Here is a 20,962-nt window from a genome sequence, read left to right as displayed (position 1 = left end):
CGCTCCCGCCACCAGAGCTGCTGCTCCCCAAACCAGACGCTCCTCCTGGTCCCACAAAGGAGGAACGGTACCAGATGCCCGCAGCGGAGGCACTGGTGCTTCGATTCCTTGAGAAGCAATGCAGGCAGACCAAGCATTGCCCAAGGAAGACGTTTGCTAGAATCCTTCATGGAACTCTCCTCTTTTTACGCTACCCATCTTTTATCAGGATATGAGATGTATCTTCAATTTACCCATATATTTCAGAGCTGTACTACTTACACTTTTTATTGCTACTATTTAGGAAAGAAACTTTTTATCAACACCACCTTAATTTGATATTAGAACAGTCCTCATATTTATCTCTGATGAAATAGGAATGAGTGCTGCAATTGAAGGAAATGTCCTGATTTCAGCTTATGAGCATCAGGGACAATGAAGCGTGCATGCAGTCTCCCCTCTAGTGCTGCATGACAAGACCTTATATGTGCTTGACATGCTGCTTCTGGAGGGGGGATGTTTGGGAGGAATGTTACTAAAATAAAAGGATTTACCTCGGAAGAAATTCATTGTCATGCATGCAGGAATAGAAAAATGATTTTTCGTAATTTGTGCTTCAGTTAGGTCCACATGCCAACTTGAGGAAAAGAATAAAAATCGTTTTTTGGACTTCTTGCCATAATGCTGCTTAGTGAGTACACTTTTGAGCATTTGAAAGTTTTTATAACTTTTCCTTGGCAAATATAGTATTCAACGTTTGAATTTCTGCCAAAATGTGTAATCCTTCCTTCAACAAGAATAATTCTTGTGCAGTCAAAAAAATGAAAATAGATAAATAGATAAATGGAAGTGCAGGAAAGAAATAAACAAAATGTATGATTGTTATGTCTCATGAAGGATTTTATCAAAACTTGTACCACAGGCTTTTTTTCCACGCCTGTTTTTCCACGCCTGTATTCTTTTTTGTTTTTGTGTGTGTGCATGTGTTCACTTGTTTCACATAGCTCCATTTCGTTATGTGAAACAAGTGGACCAAAGCCACACACCGAGCGGTCTAATGTGGGTAGAGGCATTGGGTCTCTAGTCATATTTTCTTTGTCTGTGAAATTCCTACTAGTAGAAAACAAATGTTCATGTAATGGAAATCTTAAGGCGAGTTTTAATCTGTATGAGCCACACTGCCAGTAATGTGTAGTCTTAATTAGGTTCTTTATGAACTATGTGAATTGGTGAAAATGCAAGAATTTATCTACTCCTCAACAACCAAAAAAAAAACCAAAACAAACTAACAAACAAACAAACCTGAGTGTGCTATGCTCTAGATCTCATTGATCTAAGTACTGAATTAGACAACTTGTGTGACAGGATTCTACCTTTCTCGTACATTTGTTATTCTGTAAATTTGACTGTAGACAAAAGTAAACTAGAATCACATATCTTACTGGTTACAGAGTATGTTGCAGCTTACTGTATGCATAGTCTAGGCTGTAGACACACCCAGAATGTAAACTTCACATTAATATCAATTAGATGGCAGGCTCTTAAATCATTAACAATTCATACACATCAGTAGAGTACGAATCGATGTTATGTGTGAAACCGACCCCATGAGATTTTTAATTTGTGAGCACTTTGGTTTGCGCTGTGGAGACAAGTATTGCACGTTGGTCCTATGGCTTAGTGGATGCTTTCTCCATCAGTCTTAACTTGAAATGTTCATTCAAGTATTTGAAAAGAAAAAAGAAAATGATGTTCACTTGTGTTTTGGTTGTCCTCTCTATGCAAATAAATTGTTTTAATCATTCCCCTGAATATCTTTTATTGACCTTGCTCACTTGCTTGTTCTGTGGATTTCTGTACTTGGATTTGCAGTATGATGTAAACAGAGATTATTGTGAAACCAGAAATTTTGCATGCATGAAACTTTTGCGACGTTCATGAGGAGCTAAAATTTGCAAAAGTATGAGAAGTGCATGCAGACGTGTTTGCCTACACAGTGCATTGAATGCCAGTGGTGATTTGCGAAAGATTCACTCAGCTTAAAAAGCTCTGATTCGTGAAAGTTTTATGCCGCCAATGTTTTTGGTTTTACAATATTTGGACTTGTGGTGAATATGATGTAAACGGAGATCACTCCAGAGCATGAACTGTGCTTCAAAGTGTTCATAATTTTTCACTTCCTGTCTGGACAGTCAAAAAGCCGACAAGTCATGGAGAGTTTCCCGGCCGTCAGATGGTAAAACGGTCTAACTCGAAAATTTGACTTTTTGAGGTAAATTCACTTTCCGGGACATGTGAGGGTGCTCTTTCCAGTGGTGCTATCGAGAAAATCCCATCATGTCTTGTTTTAGAGATAATTTCCGCTATCTTGGTACTTTTTTGTATTTTTCCTTCAGATTTGATGGTAAAACAGTCTATCTTTGAGTTAGCCCATTGTCGGTAATATCGTCTGGAGGTAAGACGAGCTATCTTTTACATAAACCATATGACCTTCTTAACTGAGATTTTTTAAATCATCGCTGTCAGATGGTAAAATGGTCTATCTTCGAGTTAGACCAGTTTACATTGTGTTTGTGGTCTATCTAAGAAGATAGACCATTTTACCATCTTATGATGTGTAGCGGGAGTGTATACATGTGCTGTGGTTAAACAGTCTATCTGCACAAAAATCTCATTTATTTTATAATTAAAACCCCAAATAAGCACAAAATTCTTCATTTATCAGTGTTTAATATGCTTCTTCTTGTCCCATTGCTAAAAATGCATTATACCCATTTCCTAAAAAGCTCAAACCTCTAAACTTTAAAGTCATTTTTCTCAGAACAGCAATTTTCGAGATAGACCGTTTTACCATCTGACGGCCATTCCCCAGTTTGCGACATATCATTGACCAGCATATTGGGAGCATGCACAACATGCACATACAAACACATACCAGCACTATTTTATGTACATTATGTGTACATCTTTATTGGTACACATTACGTACATTATGTGTACACACACACACACACACACACACACACACAAGTATATTCAAATACACACACCGTTACGTGTATATTATTCTCTCAGAAATGCATGTACATACACTGTGTAGTATGCATGCGTTCTTACAGACACCCATACATGTAAATTCACACATACATTGATTTAGACAAACATACATACGAACATACCACGCACAAGCACATTACTTAATGTAAAGCTCGGTAGGCCTATCATAAAAGAGCTACTTGACACAAATGTGCTTCATTTAAAAGTGGAGTAAATGATATCAAATATCAGTGACTCATTGATTCAATTGAAATACACACACATGCCACAGTTCAACTGTGATTATCTGCTATCAAAACATGATGGTGGTCAATGATAATGTACACATATTTCAACGGCATACACACACAAAGACAACTAATTTGCACAGCATGGATATCTACCTAACCGTCAGTCTTACTTAGTTCAGGTGTACAGTTCATGGCAAAAACTCTGTCACATAAATTATTTTGCAAATTTAATTGCGTCTTCCCAGACACGTCTGTAATGTAAATCAGCAGATATGTTTAGTTTGGGATGATACACATACTAGAAGGCCCTGCCTATTTTCCTATCCATCTTGGCACTTGTTATGATCACTGGCAAATATATACACGAATGTATCACAATCACTTTATCACTTTCAAGTACACTATATTAAAAACCCTTCAGTAGTATGAATGTGGTGGGATAGAAACTGAATCCCTGGAGAATTCAAACCTTCACTGGTAAAATAATGTGTTTAGCATACATATATAGTTAACCCCTGGGAGCAATTACTTGTGTTACACAATTTATCCACCAGTCAGTAATCAATTTGCCTACTGTAAAAGAGTCCAAATATTTACACTTCATGTCCATAGCTCGGCAGGATAATAACATAGTAAATGAATGACAGATTGATAAAAGAATAATGCAGCACAATATGCAAGGAATGCCCTATTAATTACCTACACTACTATCCATAATGGAATTTTACAAGCCCAAAGTATCACAGAGTCAATCATGCATAATTTTCTTTTTCTTTTCCCCGGAGAGATGGATTACTGTATGAGTTGTTATTTTTGCAAGGATTTAAAGGGTGTGTACAGTTCTGGTTGAGGTGAGGATTTAGCTTTTAACGTTTTGCAAGATATTCAGAAACCACTCTAAAAGATGTCAAAGAGCATGCAATTCTAAGGTGTATCAAAAGTTTATTTGATGAAAATCAGTTTTGAAATGGCTGAGATATCCAAAACAAGGTGAAACAAAGAGACCCTAATAAAAGGCGTGGCCTGTCGCCTTTTATTATCATCACTTTTTTGGATATCTCAGCCATTTGAAAACCAATTTTCCTCAAATAAATGTTGAATCCTTCTTAAAATTACTTGCTCTTTCATATTTCCGAAGAGGTTTCTCATTATCTCACTTAGGAATGTTCAAAACGTGAATCCCCACCTCAACCAGTACTGTACAGTCCCTTTAATTTTTGTGAATTTCACGAGTTACTGTTGGAGGACAAATTTGATAACACACAAAAATCCCGCCATGCGCTAAGGTACAATAGTGCACTTGCCATTGCCCAGATTTAAATCCGTGAAAACGACATCTCGCGAAAAAATGTCGGCGACCTCCTCATACGTACAATGAAAATAAGAGCTTATACAGTAATCACATTCCTAATACTGACAATTAACATTTAAATTTCATGTGGCATCCATCTTTTTTTACTACATAGTAATAGCTCAATGCTCTGTAAAGCATCGTGATTAGTCTACAATTATTACCAGTACTGGAGGACCTTTTGTGGTCCAGTGGAAAAGACTATAGACTATTCAATCACAATGTTCCGGGTTCAAATCCCTTGGTGCAGCCGTAGTGCCCCTAGGCAAGGCACTTCCTTCATCTGTATTGCCTGGGGTCCATTTCATGAAATCATCACATTAGTGCAGAGACTCCAACTCTCCCGTTTTCGACGGGAGATCTCCCGCCGAAAACCCAATTTTGCAAAATCTCCCGTTCTCCCGTTTGAGATTTAATTTCTCCCGCCCTGGCTCAATGTCTCCCGTTGGAAAGTATTTCTTACTTATTGCTATCGTATGTTGCAAGAATAAGCCTTAGATAGCACCAGAGAGCATCTGTAACCCTAGGAACTTCGCACTTCGCACACATAAACTTGGAGTCTCCCGTTTGCTAGGGGTTTCAGGCGGGAGAATCTCCCGATCAGAAGGTGCTTCGGGTTGGAGTCTCTGTTAGTGTCTTTACCTATATCTCAGAATGGCCAAAGTCACTCATATGTAGTAGCTATGAGTGATTTTTCAAATCCATTACATGAAGTTTTCTTATAAGAGTGTCTTCTGAACAAAAAGTCTCTCATATAAGACTTCAATGAAGTACCGGTAGACCCCTAGGCCCCATTTCATAAAAGATGTTAGGATGGCAACTCTTGTTGGAATGGCAACTTCCAATAGCAACAGCCAATCAGGAAGCTGGATTCTTGTCTTGCTATTCCAGCAAGAATTGTTATCGTATCAACCTTTTATGAAATGGGGCCCTGGTCTCTTTGGGACAAGTCATGACTGGAGAAGATAGCAAACAGTGCTGTAGACAGCCTGTCTAACTGCGACTTCAGCATTTGTGACCCTGCATCACAAAACTACCAAAAAGTCACCAGACATTGATTTTTAGGTAAGGCAGATTCTGAAAGAGCAGATTTTAAACTTTAAAATGATGTATAACTCGGAACACTTTCCAAACGTATCTAAATAGTGGGGGGGGGGGGCCTACTGAAAACTGCTAATTCGATCCGATTTATGGTTTAAAATGGAGTAAAAGGGCGCCTGAGCTTTCGATCTAATCTACCCCTTTTGTTTTCATTGTTCTGTGTCCCTAACCCTCCTCAGACTGTGATGGTTGTGCGTAGTCCATGTTAATTGCTTTCCCTACATGTTAATCATTTTGCTTCTGATGAAAATACTGCTAGGATCAAAAGCTCAGGCTTATTTTGACTCTTAGTATCTAAAAGGTGGAAAGAGAGTAAACACTTTGACAAAGTGTTTAGTGAGAAAAGAGGCTATGAAGTTCATGGTCCATTCAAGTACTTAATCTTACCAAGCTGTGCACTGTGCAATGAATGGAACAGAAAACAGGATATAAGACCCTTTAGCAACCACAATGAAGAGATCTTCAGTTGAAGCTGAAATTTGGCACATTCCCAATAGCACATTTCAATCATGAGTGACGACTAATACCAACATTCAAGCATCCTTTCAAAACTTAGCACAACTGAAAGTGAAGAGTTGTGTGAAAGGTTTTTAAGAAATGAAAAGTGACCTGTAAGTTATACCTAATCACACAATTCCATAAAACTTTGTTCTAGAAAAACTCTTTTTGAAAGCCACTTTCCCATTTGTTTTAGGATTCCAAATTCTAGGGGTGTGCAGAAGAACTGCTCTATCAGAAAATATCTCAACCCCCCCCCCCCCAAAAAAAAGAAGAAGAAATAACATAAAATAAAATAAAGATCGAACTGGTTAACCCTTGGCACCATAAAATTGGTGCATGCAACTTTTTGTTGGTTTTGTGATGCCCAGTCACATTTGGTAATTGACCTTTGATCATTCACATTGTACACACAATCTTGCAATCTTAAAGATACCAAACTGCTTTACATCAAATTCACTAAAACAAAATTGTCTGTGAAGTAAGTCAGTAGTTCATCAATATAAAATGCAATTCGAAAATATTATGATACATCATAATTCAACATGAATACATTTGCTGCAGTGTATTTCAATACCAGTATTCATTACATGTTGCAGCTTGTAAAATATTAGAACAATATTTGACAGCATTTAATAATTTTCTAATAAAAAGTTGCTTTATACACAACTTGTCTACAAGAAGGAAATGTGTTCCCTGATTGTCTTTCATGTCATATTGAATAGAACAATGCATGTGAAGACAACATAAAATGACAAGTACAATGTATTTCATCCCCTTTTGGATGAACAAATTCTGATAAACTTAAGTCTTCATGAAAATTCACAGCCTAAGTACCTGTGCAATTTACAATCTAATACACCCTTTAGTTTCTCAATGGTGAGTAGGAACTACTCATGTACATGTAAGTAAAGAAGGCACAGAAACATCCATATTTTCACACGCAAACAATGATGGCACCAAGATTTCATGGGGGGGGGGGGGGGAGGGGAAACGGGAAGGGGAAATGAAATATTGCTGAGGAAAATCTAGAGAGAATAAACTACAGACTAGTGGTAGTAATGGGGGTAGAAGTTGTCATTGTCGTTGTCATCATCATTATTGTCGTAATAGTAGTAGTAGTAGTAGTAGTAGTAGAAGTAGTAGTAGCAGTAGTAGTAGTAGTAGAAGTAGTAGTAGCAGTAATAGTAGTAGTAGTAGTAGTAGTAGTAGTAGTAGTAGTAGTAGTAGTAGTAGTAGTAGTAGTAGTAGTAGTAGTAGTAGTGGTAGTAGTAGTAGTAGTAGTAGTAGTAGAAGTAGTAGTAGCAGTAATAGTAGTAGTAGTAGTAGTAGTACTAGTAGTAGTAGTGGTACATGCATTAGCAGTAGCAGCACCAGTAATAGCAGTAAAGCAGTAGCAGCAGCAGTAAAAGCAATTAACAGTCATTGTAGAACATTGTAGCAGAAGGGCACATTTTATGCCAAGTTATTACAAATGATGATATGATATTCTACTTACAAATACCAGTAGTTAAAAATACTGAATGGAATCACTTGCAAATGAAGACAGGCAATTAATTGAGACAGGTACCAGCATAAATTTGAACTATAAACACAGGAGCAATGATATTCAAAAGCCTGTTTAGCTGATTTACCTTTGCATGCAGCCAAACATCTACAAAGAATTATATTTCTGACCTCATTTGACACATTTTGCATGCTTTCTAACATTTCACACTCATGGACTCTTTGGAAAAATTACAAGGACAAGATACAACTCCAAGGTAAAATCTATTGCATATTTACATCATTATGACTGTATTTATTGAAAGCAATTTGGTATATTTTTCTCTTTTTTTTCTGCTTTTCCACCTTGGTAAAAAGTATTGCTACGTCTAATCCTGGGAGATGGCTTCTCTTCATGAGGTGTACCAGCTTTCCCCACTGACCTCTACTGGTAGTTTCTGGATATCTCATTGGCCAATTGCTTTGAAGCCACCATGCCATCATCTTTGCCCATACACTTGTGTACAGAGCTCACAGCATCACATGGTCTTGGTGACAATCGCTGCTGGAAAATGCATGCACGTCTGCATAATGTGCGCACGGTAATATGGCAGCACAGCTTTTACTGTTCTCACAGTGTGACCGGGCCAATGAGATATCCAGATATTTTACTATAGAAATCAGTGACATTCCCACACTTTATTCACTCCGCTCCGAGATAAAAAAAAAACAACAACACTAAACACACACAAAATACTTCTAATCTAAGACTGGGTGTTGGGATAAAAGCTCCTGAGATGACATGGGGAGGCAAAATAGCCTAGATACCTACTCAGAGGTGACATGACGTAATCATTCATTCTCATCCATTTAAAATTTGACCCTATGTTGACCCTACGACTTGCCATGCGAAGCCGTCAGTCTACTAGTTCTTGCAACCAAAAGTGATGATGATGATGATGATGATGATGATCATCATCATCATCATCATCATCATCATCATCAGTTCTTGCAACCAAAAGTAGGAGTGCTGTAACCGCGCTGAACCAGCTCACATCCTGCGCACAACCTCGAAAACGTCCCCTTCGTCGATGCGATATGAGTAAATCTTCCTGTTCGGCATTCTCAGTTCGGAGTTTGCATTCAGCTCGGGCTCGTTCGGCTGGTGGAAAAGCCGGAACTTGGACAGCGGGAGCTCTACGATTGCCGCAATCTCTTTCTTCAGCTGACTAACATTTCGCCTTGTGTCCACCACATAGTCCAATGTCTTCTCATCGTGCAAGATTTTGCAGTTGAACTTGACCTTGGGCCTGAGGTCAACATCGGCCAGGACTTGGGGCGTACCGTGCTTGGACAGAAGTTCTTCATATCTGAAGACAGAAAAGGCATAAAAGAGGAGTAGTCTGGGTGCTGGGAGACAGACCTCATTTTACCGTCCATCCAACTTTCTTTTTTTTTTTTGATGGTTTTACCTTATTTAGAGGATGCTGAATCCAAATCTTGATGACACAAGTCTTGCATCGTTGAGGGTTTTGAGATATTCAAGATTTAGATAGCTGCCAATGGCAGCTAAAATCTGAAATTCCTAATTCCTTTTAAATCATGGTAGAAAACTGGAACAAAAATGAAGGTACAGTGTACTAACATGATTGTAAGGGAGCTGAATATGAAACTTTGGATGATGCAAGTTTTGCGTCCTTGAGGATTTAGAGATATTCCCAATGACTGCCAAAAACTGAAATTTTCATGTTTCCTTTGAAATGGCAAAATATATTGAAAAGATTTGATAGTGTCGTGTGTTAATCTATTTTGAGGTTGCTAAATGCGAATCTGGATGAGATAACTCTTGCATCCCTCAGGTTTTTGAGTTATTCAAAATGGCAACCTAAAGTTGAAATTCCATTATACAGTATTTCCAAATAAACAATGAAAAATGAAAATGAACTGATGGTTAACCCAATTTCCAGAGTGCAGAATCGAAATCTGGCAACTCTTGCATCCTTGAGGATTTTGAGATACAAATATATTCAAGATGGCCACCATATTTGGTCATCAAAAATCTTGAATATATCAAGACCTTCAAGGATGCAAGAGTTACAACACCCAGATTCGGAATCTGTACCTTCCTAAATAGCATAAAACCATCAATAAGCACCAGGCAGACAGTAAAACACAGGTTAGGCCCAAAATCTTATTTCACTCGGCACCCTTTCCAAAGTGGACTTTGCAGGCTAACACTTTTGAGTAGTGTCAACATGAACAGACAGAGCCAAGGTACTATCATCAGCTTCTATGCTGATTTTGGTCATATCCTGCTAAATGATACAAATTTCAATGTCTCTTCCTTGTAACTCATCAAAATGGATTCCTACTACAGTATGATAGCCTCCATGAAAAGACATAAAAAAATTATTGGGGTTAACACTCCACTGTAAAAAGGGAAATATTTCAGACATACAATGTACAGCATGGATCAGATTTTGAAATTCAACCCTTGAAATAAACATCATAATATCCATATCTGCTGTCTTTGAACATGATACATGTATTAGATATTGTATACATATATACAATATACAGTATATTCATTTTACTTTTTATTGTTTGATACAAACATGTTCACAAATGTAAGTACACATATTTAAATTACATAGCAGTAGCATTCATAAATCATTATTTGGACTGTTCATGATCTGTGCTATTCACTGCTTACAAAAAGGTTTGAGTTGTCTGGTGAGTTTAGCTGCACAAATTCTGATCTTAGCCATAGCACATGTAAGGACAAAAGCTAGTAATCAAGAGTGCTTCTACAATTGTACTTTTGGCATGACTACGTGCACTCTGCTTCTCACCTCTGTGGATTAACTTCGCCGTCGCTCTCGTAGTACTTGCGCACAAACACCCTCTCCGCCTCCTCCCTCTCCTTCTCCGTGACGGCGCTGCGGTTGAGGGAGACCACTTTGTGGAGGCGTGCCACCACCATCTGCCTCATCTCCTTCTCCTTCTTCTTGGGCTCCTTCGTTGCCGCGGCGACAGCCAGGAGTGGGATGCTGTGCAAGAGGACCTCCTTCAGCTCCGGGAAGTGGTCCAGCTTCTCCACCTCTTCCCAGGAGTCCAGCAGAGTTTTGCTCAGGCACAACATCCGTAGCCGTGGGAACCGGGCGGGGTCACAGTCCTGCAGCGCCCTGATGGGGTTCTCCATCAGGACTAGGGTCTCCAGTGAGGGGAAGGCCTCACCCAGTTTTTCAATTTCTTTCCAGTCATCAACCCGATTGTTGTTGAAATGCAGAAGTTTCAGCTTAGGGTGGCTGTTTGGAGGGATGCCCACTATTGTGTAGTTGTTCAAGCTCAGATGCAACTCCTCTAAGCTTTTATGGGAAATAGAAAACAAGATAACATTGATAAGGTTATTTTCACCTCTCTCAGATCTTATTGGCTGGTCAAAATGTTCCATTATTGTGATTATCCTAGGTAATCATTAAATGTCATTGTCACAGTGATTAAAAGGGTTAAGCACCATCTTGAAACACTTTAAAGCAAGTCCATCATCAGATAGTTTAAAATGTAACCTAAAATAAGCTAGGATGTAATTTCCTTGTTATAATGTAATTTGCTGTGAGGGATAGAAACAAATTGAGATTTCAAATTGCAGAGTGTTAACCCTAACTAGGCCGGGCTATTTAGGTAGTTGATAGAGCCGCGGGGGGGGGGGGGGCTCCCAGGCCCCCCCCTCCAGATCTCGGCCTTCGACCGCGCGATCGCGACGAAAATTGGCACACACATTGCCTATGATGTAATCTAAAATACCATGAAGTTAATTTTTTTTTAAATTATCATTTATGCTAAATTATGCTAATTTATGCATAATGATGCATGAAATCAGACTATTTGGTATAAATCACAAAACAAAGCTCAAAACACGCACATTTATTGTGTAAATATTCTTTTTAGTGTCCTTAGCAAATGTAATGAAAAAAATTGTGATATCAGAAAAAATTCTTAAGTATTTTATTGTTTTTTTGAATTTCTTATGTATTTCTTTGTTTTTCGACTTTATGTTTTTCATTGTTTTTTCGATGAAATTTGTTCTCGACATCGCTCCAAACAAGAAAATATGTTATTCATTGATTTTAATCAATAAAACACCAAAATAATTATGCTTTTATGAAATTTGCCTGCAAGCACAGTTTGCATTGAAATTGTACACGAATTCACGTTTTTTGAGCAATTTTTGGTCTGACATGCATGTACATATTTATGCGTAACTTCGGAACCGCGCGCCCGGGCGTCGCAAATTTTGTGTCAAAAGATGCGCGAGACTCGAAAGAAAAAAGTCATGAAACGTCGCGGCGATAGCTTTTTGCGATTGCGATACATCGCGCGGAACGTCGAGGGGGGGGCCTCAGAGGCCCCCCCCCCCCCCCCCCCCCCGGCCTAGTTAGGGTTAAAGGTCAATAATCAGTCTGTGGTTAAGGGGATGGTACAGTATTGGTGAAGATGAGAATTGGGCTTTTAACTTTTTGCGAGATACCAAGTAAACACTTATGAAATAGTACAGAGCATACCATTTTAAGAGGAATTCAAAGTTTATTTAATGAAAATCGGATTTGGAATGACTGAAACATCCAAAAACAAAGTAAAACAAAGCGATCGTAATAAAATGTGGGTCCCACACCTTATAAGATTTTTCTGTTTTGGAGATCTCAGCCATTTCAAGATCAATTTTCAGCAAATACACTAAACGTTGAATTCCTCATGGAAATACATGTGCTTTCATATTTCATAAGAGGTTTCTCATTATCTCACCAAAAATGTTAGAAACTTAAAATTAGGTCTCAACCAAAACTATATGATCCCTTTAAGATCAAATAACTTGATTACAATGTTAATGAAAGGACATAAAATAATTCAGCTGAAGTGTACCAGTTGTTTTTTGCTGTTCAGTAATGAGAATTTACAATGTCTTTAATACTCCATGACCTGAGACTTATGCAATTTAAAAAAAAAGGCTATGGGACAATTAAAAACAGACCTGAAAGGGGACTACCACTGCATTTTTTTCCTTTTTTCGTATATCGTGAGTGGAAAAGCCACTGGCAGTTTACTTCAAACAGAATGTACTCACTTAGGTAGAAAGGTCATAAGTCTGTGGACGGTTTCCCATGAAAGATGGCAGCTGTTTAGCACCAGCCTGCAAATGGGCTCCATCGAATTCTGGCCAACGTCCAGAGGTGGGGGCGGAGCTTGGTGGAGTGGGTTAAAGCTGAGGTTCAGGTGGACCAGGTCTGGCACCTTGCTCGTGATGGCCATGACCTAAGGGGGTGCAATTATTATGTAACAGTTTAAGGCACTGGTTCTTTATTCATGTATTGTGGTAAAACATAACATAGTCACTCCTTTTATTAGTGTCTTCACAAAATATTGGGTAATATCTCACTCTTTATCACAATATTTTCATGGACATTGGTGAAAATTTACACATCATGTTTCTTTTAATTACTACCAGTACTTGATCTCTCTTACGTGCTCTGTACTGATGTGCTACATACATAACTGTCATCATAACATGTGAACACTCTAACGTAGCAGCAGTCTTTTTTCAATCGCTTCAACCCTTCACTTCAGAATGTTATCTGAAGTTGACCTGTGTTCACAAAAGAATTGGCATCAAATCTTAGCTCTGAAAATGCCACAAGAATTACACATCTATGGGCTTTATGCATATTATGCTATGCATACTTATGACCTGGGCATGTATAGAGTTAAACCAAACATATTTCAATGTTGCAATAGTGATGCATATGATATAGTCATAGCATGGTTTCTACAAATTTGTTTGTTTGTTTCTTCTTCCCTTTGAGAGTGTCTTACAGTAACCATTGATGTCCTATCTGAAGTCTTAGAGGCATTGCATTATTGGAGAAAATTTGTCACAACTCAAACCTGCCAATAAACCTTGTCAAAGTGTGTCCATGTCTAGAGTGCCAGCTAAAAGGGAAAATATCAATTATAAAATGTATACAAAGCTTTTATCACTTAAGAAAACCTGTTTTCTTTTTCAACACACCTCCTCCCAGCTACTGAGGGAGTTTTCGGCCAGGTCCAGTTCCTGCACATTGGCACAGAGCTGCGTGAGCTTGTCCTCTTCCCCGGCCGAGCAGACATTGCGACGATGAAGGACCATTATACTCGGCAGCTTCAAGAAGGGCGTTTCTGCAACAAGTTCTGAACGAGGGAGGAAGGGGGAGATGGATAAATGAACTCTTCGTGAGTCAGAGTATGTCCAAAACTCAAAGAAAGTTCAAGAGGAAGTCACTGTGATGCTGATGTAATCCTGTATTAACCCTGTTGAGGATGGACTGATTTTGCTACAACACGCATTTCCCATAGACCCCTGCCCGAGTATACTCGGGACTCGTCCTCAACGGGTTAAAAGGAAACACTCTAAATATTTGGTGTTCGGAGAATAATTGAAACGATCTAAACGAATATTTCAAATCTTATATTCCACGTTGAGGATCACAGTAATCATCTACTTTAGAAGCACATTGAACACACAGAACAGGTTTCCTTTGAGCAAGCCAAACATGCAGGTCTCAAAGAAGGGAACAGACCTTATCTTCATGTTAGTCTATGTGACATTACGTTGGTGAGCGTATGATGATGACTTGTTTAGAAGCACGATGCATCCTTTAAAAACTGATTCCCTATTGTTATGTGCTGCACATTTCTTTCACTTCCAGTTCACATATCACAGTTTCAGGGATGTCAACCAAATTAGTTGCCTACAGCCATGAAAGCCTACCTGACTAATAATGATTCTCACTGATAATCTTTGTCACAAAAATACAAATGTTTTGGTACTTGATTGAGTGAGGCTATGGTACATTACTCCCAATATTTGATAACATTTGTTAACTCTTATCAATAAATGACACACCTATAAACTTGAACTTGTCATTTGAATCGCACTGAATAAACTAAGTGTCTTCATGTTCATCATCTAGGCATTTCAAAAGTTCAATGATTTTTCTGCAAAGTCAGTTGTTTTTGTTTTCTCCATGATTTTCTACTTCTTGATTTGAAGTTGATGCATACAATATTACAAGAACAATACATGACCTTGCATCATAAACAAAAACAAAAAGTCGCCAGACAAAGATTTTTAGTTAAGGGCAGATTCTGAAAGAGCAGACTCCAAGCTTTGAAAATGATGTAAAATTTGATAAACATGGACATTCTTAACCCATCTAAATAAAGGCAAGAAACTACATGTACATACTCTGGAAAAGTGTTTTTGAGAAAAGAGGCTTTGAAGTTTGAGGTCTTTTCAAGTGCTTTGAATCTCACCAAGCTGTGTGGTGTGTGATGAATGACAAAAAAAAAAAAATGATGTAAAACTCTATAACAACCACATTCTAGTTATAATCAGATTAGGCTGAAATTTTGCACACACTATTTAGTATTTTCTACGACTAATGCTAACTACAGTATACACAGCCCAGTAGCTGCATTAGTAGCGACTCGCATGGCGTCTGGTCAGGCTAGACTAATGCTAGCTTTTAAAACAGTAGCAGCACATTTTCAATAGTTATTGGAGTTAAGAGTAAGGAGTGTGTAAACAGTTTTGGAGAAATGACTCTGGGGTCTTTGACCCATACCAAATCACACTCATTCTAAAAAAAAAAAAAAAAAAAAAAGAAAAAGAAAAAAGGTGTTCTAAAAATGCCACACAAAAAAATATCACAATTTCCCATCCATTTTATGATCCAAAAATTGAGAATTATGAAGAAGAAGAATTACTCTTTCAGAAAATATCCAAAACTTGGGATTGACTATGTTGACCTATTTCACATATTTTAATCATTTATCATGTATGGTACTATTTCGTGTTCTCAACATCTTTTTTCTAAAGCATCGAACATATTAAATCCCGCATTGACTTTCCTGTCATGTTTTTTATTGGACTACTAACAATGAATTGAATTGAATCAAATCAAATCAAACTAAATTAAATCAAATTAAGTTAAATTAAATTGAATTAAATTGAATTAAACTAAATTAAATTACATCTCGAAATGAATTAAGTCCTCATGCAAAGTCTGTGTGTGTGCCTAATTTGTTGGTTTTGTGATGGTGGTGACATATGAAATGTATACATGTGTAGGCTCTACATGTATGAGATGGCATGAAAAGACAGCAATACAAGGAATCTTTACAAACTGCACTCTTCTCATTCTCCTTTAAAGATATCAATCTATTTTCATCATCTTTACCTTCTGAATTTTTCTTGGCTGGTGCACTGAAGAACACCTCAACGTTTCCCAGGTTATGTTTACCGGACACCATGCTGCTATATTTCTGTAGGATAGCATCAACCAGGGAGCTACTAGCTGGACGTGCCTCATACAATGTACAGTCAGCAATATTTCTAGCAGGCCCTGTTTCACTCCGCTCCATGGTGGAAGAAGGAACCTGTTCAGGGATCAAAGGTTAAAGGGGAACAATTATCAATGAGATCACATGTGCAGAAGGATTGGGTATGTTTATCTTTCTTATGTTTCACGCGACCCTAGGATTATAGGAAAACTCATAAAAATCTTGTGTGATTCTTACATTGTTCTTACGACGTTCACATATGGCTGCCTTACGGAAAGGGGGTTTCTCATGATTTGAAAAAAAAAAAAAATATTGAGAGTTAGTTGGGTTATTAATGGGCTAAAAAGCTCCCTAAACCCTGCCACACTTGCAATCTATCTACGTGAAGACGGAGGTGTGGCACTTCAAGGTAAATTCAAGGTGAATAGACAACACCATCTACTAGGCTGCAAACTTTTGAATGGTTGAAGAAAGGTCTACAAAATACTGGTTTCATACAGTCTTCTTACAGAAGATCTTTCAAAACGGTGTAAAAATTCTTTCGGAATTCGGAGCAGTTCATTAAAAGGCATTTGTGACCAAGTCTAAATCTTCGTTAAGCCTCCATCACACTAGAGCGGATTGAGCCAACGAATGCCCAATGAATTCGAAAATTTGGAGATATGCTTACATCCGTTGCTCGTCCTTCATGACCTGTTTGACGTTCACTGTATTCGCTAGCTGTTTGTAGAGATTCACAGAGATCTGCTGGAGCCAAATTTTGATTTGGACATTGCCAAAATCTCGAGCGGATGACAAAGCAAATGACAATCCGCTTTGTGTTCATTTTACATCAGCTATTCGAACACTTTGCTCGCCTTGCGTTTGTTTCTTATTCATCTGCCGTTTGTCCAAATTCGCCAAGCAAATCTGGACAACACAGGTACTTAGTAGTGTTTATCAGCTGGTCATCAGAAATGGAGGACGGTCCGAGATTTCAGATGTTATATCTTTTGGCTGTTCATCAATATGAGTATGACCTGCACCCACCAGCTGACCATCGCCCAATACATCCAAGGCAAGAGAAGACAGAGGAGAAGAAAGCATCGAAGAACGATGTGGACTTAGGGCCTGGATACGAGCACGAAGGCAGTTCGGGTTGTATGATCAGCTTCTCATCAAGCTCTGACGCAAGGACCCCAGATCCTTCCTTCGAAAACTTTATGCAACATCAGAGTACTTGGTAATTTCTGTGCCTGCTTGGCAGGTTGCTTTCTTCTCTTTGGGGCCATTTTCACAGCCAGAACATAACTTGAGACTGTCACTGCTCGAAAGGATTTGGTGAAGTGTGCGTCAGTCTAGGAGATCCATCACGTGATTGCTAGCTGCAGTATCGCTTTAGAATTTAATATGTTTGCGTTTGCTGGTCATTCATTTTGTCCGCACGGCATCTTGCCGGATGGCCTGTATGCATTCGCTTTCATTTGTTACTTTATCCGCTCGTATTAACAGTTAGCATACGCTCATCATTCCTTGGCCTAAAAATGCTCAGGCGAACGTTCGATAACCACATTTTGCTCGAGAATTCGAGCGAATTTATATTGGGCGCATCTGGACTTCGCCAAATCTATGGGTATCTGAGAGGCATTCGCTGAATTATACGCTAAAAGTAGTGTGACAGAGCTTTTAGATACACTTACTGTAACATTGGACAGCACACAGCTTTGCTCAACCAGTGCTCATCTCATCCCCCCGGGCCCGGCCCTGTGCTGTAGGCTGTGGCCTGTCCGAGTAAAAAACCTCGTCATGACATCCACAGCACCATGACCATAATTATGCACCACGCTCGTATCGTAATAAAATCTAGATCTAGATACATTATTAATAAGCCTACAATTAAATAAAATAAGCTAAGTGTATGATAATCCACCAGGGCATCAAACTATTGTATCGAAGTGTGAAGGCTTACTTACCTTACTCTACTGGGCTGCCAAAATAAGATTACTTCCCAAGCAGGCAGTACCGCTCCACATTCTTTATAGCAGATGTCCCCGATGCCTGATGACCTTCACTACCGCCTCTCAGCTCTGCATAAACACAGCTAGCTCCCAAACCCCAGCACTACTATGCTCGAGTTGTGGATACGAATCAATGTCAACGTGAGATCGCAGAGCGAGCGAGCGAGCGAGCGAGGGTAGAGTTCAGTCTGTACTCTGTACTTGTATTAAGTAAACCGTGTGTTACCGATTTAAGCCACCGGAGGAAAGTAGTGTGTAATAATTGTGATATTTTCATTTGATTAAATATTTAGTAAATATTCACCTGTAAAATTGATAAAATTGTAATTAAAAAAATACATAATTGTTTTTACACAAGTTTTTAATAAACAATCTAATCATAGTATGGAAATTTGTAATATTATCGCGACATTATCTGAAGATAAAATTGGCAAGGGTTGCTGCGTATGAAAATAACAAATTACGTCACTGTGTTTACAATGACATCACACCTACACGTGGAGGTCGCTGTTCACAATCACTGTCACTGATCAAATAATAATGTGTATTCGTTATTATATTACAGAAAACAAACAGAAGTATAGAGACTATACGACCAGCCGTTGTTGTCAAGAGTAGCGGACAGCAAAAGGAAAGATGGGCAGACAGAAAAGAAATATGAGATGATGGATTTTTCATCAAAATACCACAATATGAGAAGATGGAACAATATGAAGCTGAGGAAGAGACGAAAAATTCGAGACAGAAACCGCACGTCACCAGAAAGACAAGAAAGTGCTCAGAAACTTGAAGTATTAAGGTAGGCAGGTGCGACACGGGGGGGGGGGGGGGGTCCAGCTTGTAAAGGATAGTGTAAAGAAGGTTTGAATTTGTAGCGAAACAAGACCCGACATATTATTTATTTTACACAAAATGAAAGCCTGGTTTCGTGATCGAGAGGTGTGCCAGCTCAGGACTTCCACATTTCTATGTCTAGAATATAGGGACATGTTTACAAGCTTAATTTCGTCAGGTCACCTTGTTCATGATAATTATCAACAGTAGTTTTTCACAACCCATAACCTGGACATACAGTAGGAGCCTATGCAATGTTTTACATACAGAATGAAGTAATAAACGTCATACAAATAACAAGGAAAATGATATTTTTGTCATCTCGATTAACACTCCTGTCATTTGCGGCAGGGTGCCAATAGTGACAGGGACAGATTTATTCATCAATAAAACAGCTAATGAACATTATGTGTGCCTAGTCCCCCTTTAGAACTCAAGCAGGATTTACTCGCAAGTGCAGTATTGGAAGTGACAGCTGATTGGGCATTTTCATCAAATAATGAAACGGCCCCTGCTGCAAATATAAGGTACCCTGTACAAGGCCTGAGGCAAACAGAGTTGTTTACTCTCTGTATGGCGTTCGAAGAAAGACGTCACAGAAGTTACATGACAAAACAATATCCTTGGAACTTGACTTAAAAAGACCTGTCACATTAGGTTACTGCGCACTGGAAACCATATTTGTAGTTTTCCTTAGTTCGCAGGGTTTTTTTTTTCTTTTTTCTTTTGTCTTCTTAACAGTAACGGCATTAGTTTCCCCAAATTCTTTATTTATTTTTAAAAAGATTTTCTTAACCTCGATCGTTTATGGATCAATCAGCTTTGCTGCAGTAGCGCTCAACTTCAGAAACTTGTTTTAATGGGTAGGCCTAGATACAATGACAAGTCGACTAAACCATGATAGAATACAAGACAATTAATAATAAGCACCACAAATGTATAATAGTAACCATTTAATGATAAAGTAACGAATTTCTTTGAACCGATGAAAGAGTAATATACAAGAGAAATAACCATTACAATACAGGTTTTTCCGCCTTATTTGATATAAATTGACAATGAAGATGAAATTGGCATTGACATTGAAATTAATTTTATTCAATATAGACATCCACGATCAAGCATCAAGCATCTATGTCCTTCGTCGTGGGGGGGGGGGGGACGTAACAATCATCTACTTGTATACTTTGTGCACTGCTGAGATGGGGATACACAGTACAGTTTGCATCTTGTTTGAAATCACTTACCTCTTTGACTTGGTTCATATTCGTTAACGCAATTTGCGTATACCAGTACTTTGATGGCTGACTGATGATGTAACAGTATGCCTCTTGGTGACACTGTATACCAGGCACGGAATTAAGGGCTAAAAACTCTTCATCACTAATATTGTGTGTCAAATATAATCGAGTATATGAATATAAGAACGACCCAAGTCCAATTTTTGGCCAAATTCAGTTTGACATGGGAAATTGTAGCTTATGCATGGACTCATCTTGTGTATAAATGATAAATCCTAATTACCCCCGGAAGTGCCTAAAATAAATGAGTTAAATCTTAAATGAATGTAAGAATGAAGGACTTGGGTCATTCTTACATTCATATTATAGCGCCCTCTCTCGTCCTTCTCTCATCTCTATAGCAGAATATCATGTATATGAATCAAAGAACGACCCAAGTCCATATGAATCAAAGAACGATCCAAGTCCATCACACAAAATGGCCTCTCCACAATATTAATGTAAATGTTAATTGTCGTAATAATATATGTTCTAATCTGTATATACAATGTTGCCTTCCCATCACAGTTAAATAGAATATTATTGGACGAATAAAAAAGATATGAAGTTTTTTTAAATTTACTTGAAAAGGTCTTCCATGGACTTGGGTCGTTCTTATATTCATATACTCATTTGTTTCAATTTCGTGTGCAGAATAAAAGTTCGTATTATTATTTTTTCAGCAATTCGTACAACAATGCCAGATAAATACAGTTTGTTACTTCTTTAGATTTCTTTTCTCCTCTAATTCTGCTGCTTTTGAGCAACATC

General features: G+C 38.3%; 1 protein-coding gene across 1 annotated transcript; it reads right to left on the bottom strand.

Moving 5' to 3' along the window:
* Window positions 1-8,752: 8,752 nt before the first annotated feature.
* On the bottom strand, window positions 8,753-18,118 carry LOC139716814 (tubulin-specific chaperone cofactor E-like protein). The gene is made up of 6 exons (XM_071628349.1): window positions 18,033-18,118; window positions 15,978-16,176; window positions 13,769-13,926; window positions 12,827-13,014; window positions 10,554-11,069; window positions 8,753-9,071 (listed from the first exon to the last, which is right to left on the bottom strand). Exons 2-6 carry the CDS (start codon window positions 16,159-16,161, stop codon window positions 8,753-8,755), a joined length of 1,365 nt encoding a protein of 454 aa, XP_071484450.1. The 5' UTR covers window positions 16,162-16,176; window positions 18,033-18,118.
* Window positions 18,119-20,962: the final 2,844 nt, after the last annotated feature.

The sequence above is a fragment of the Diadema antillarum genome, unplaced genomic scaffold, assembly GCF_040938485.1.
Source record: "Diadema antillarum isolate AM-2024a unplaced genomic scaffold, OU_Dant_1.0 scf00000007, whole genome shotgun sequence".
In the NCBI taxonomy this organism is placed as follows: Eukaryota; Metazoa; Echinodermata; class Echinoidea; order Diadematoida; family Diadematidae; genus Diadema; species Diadema antillarum.
This window is presented reverse-complemented; position numbering and strand designations above follow the sequence as displayed.

What these genes read in the sequence shown, in the direction of transcription:
- LOC139716814 (XM_071628349.1), bottom strand. Translation starts at nt 16,161, where the DNA reads ATGGAGCGGAGTGAAACAGGGCCTGCTAGAAATATTGCTGACTGTACA. An exon ending in CCCTCAGTAGCTGGGAGGAG is followed by an intron (nt 13,015 to 13,768) that starts GTGTGTTGAAAA and finishes GCACCCCCTTAG; the next exon opens with GTCATGGCCATCACGAGCAA. An exon ending in GGCGAAGTTAATCCACAGAG is followed by an intron (nt 9,072 to 10,553) that starts GTGAGAAGCAGA and finishes TTCTGTCTTCAG; the next exon opens with ATATGAAGAACTTCTGTCCA.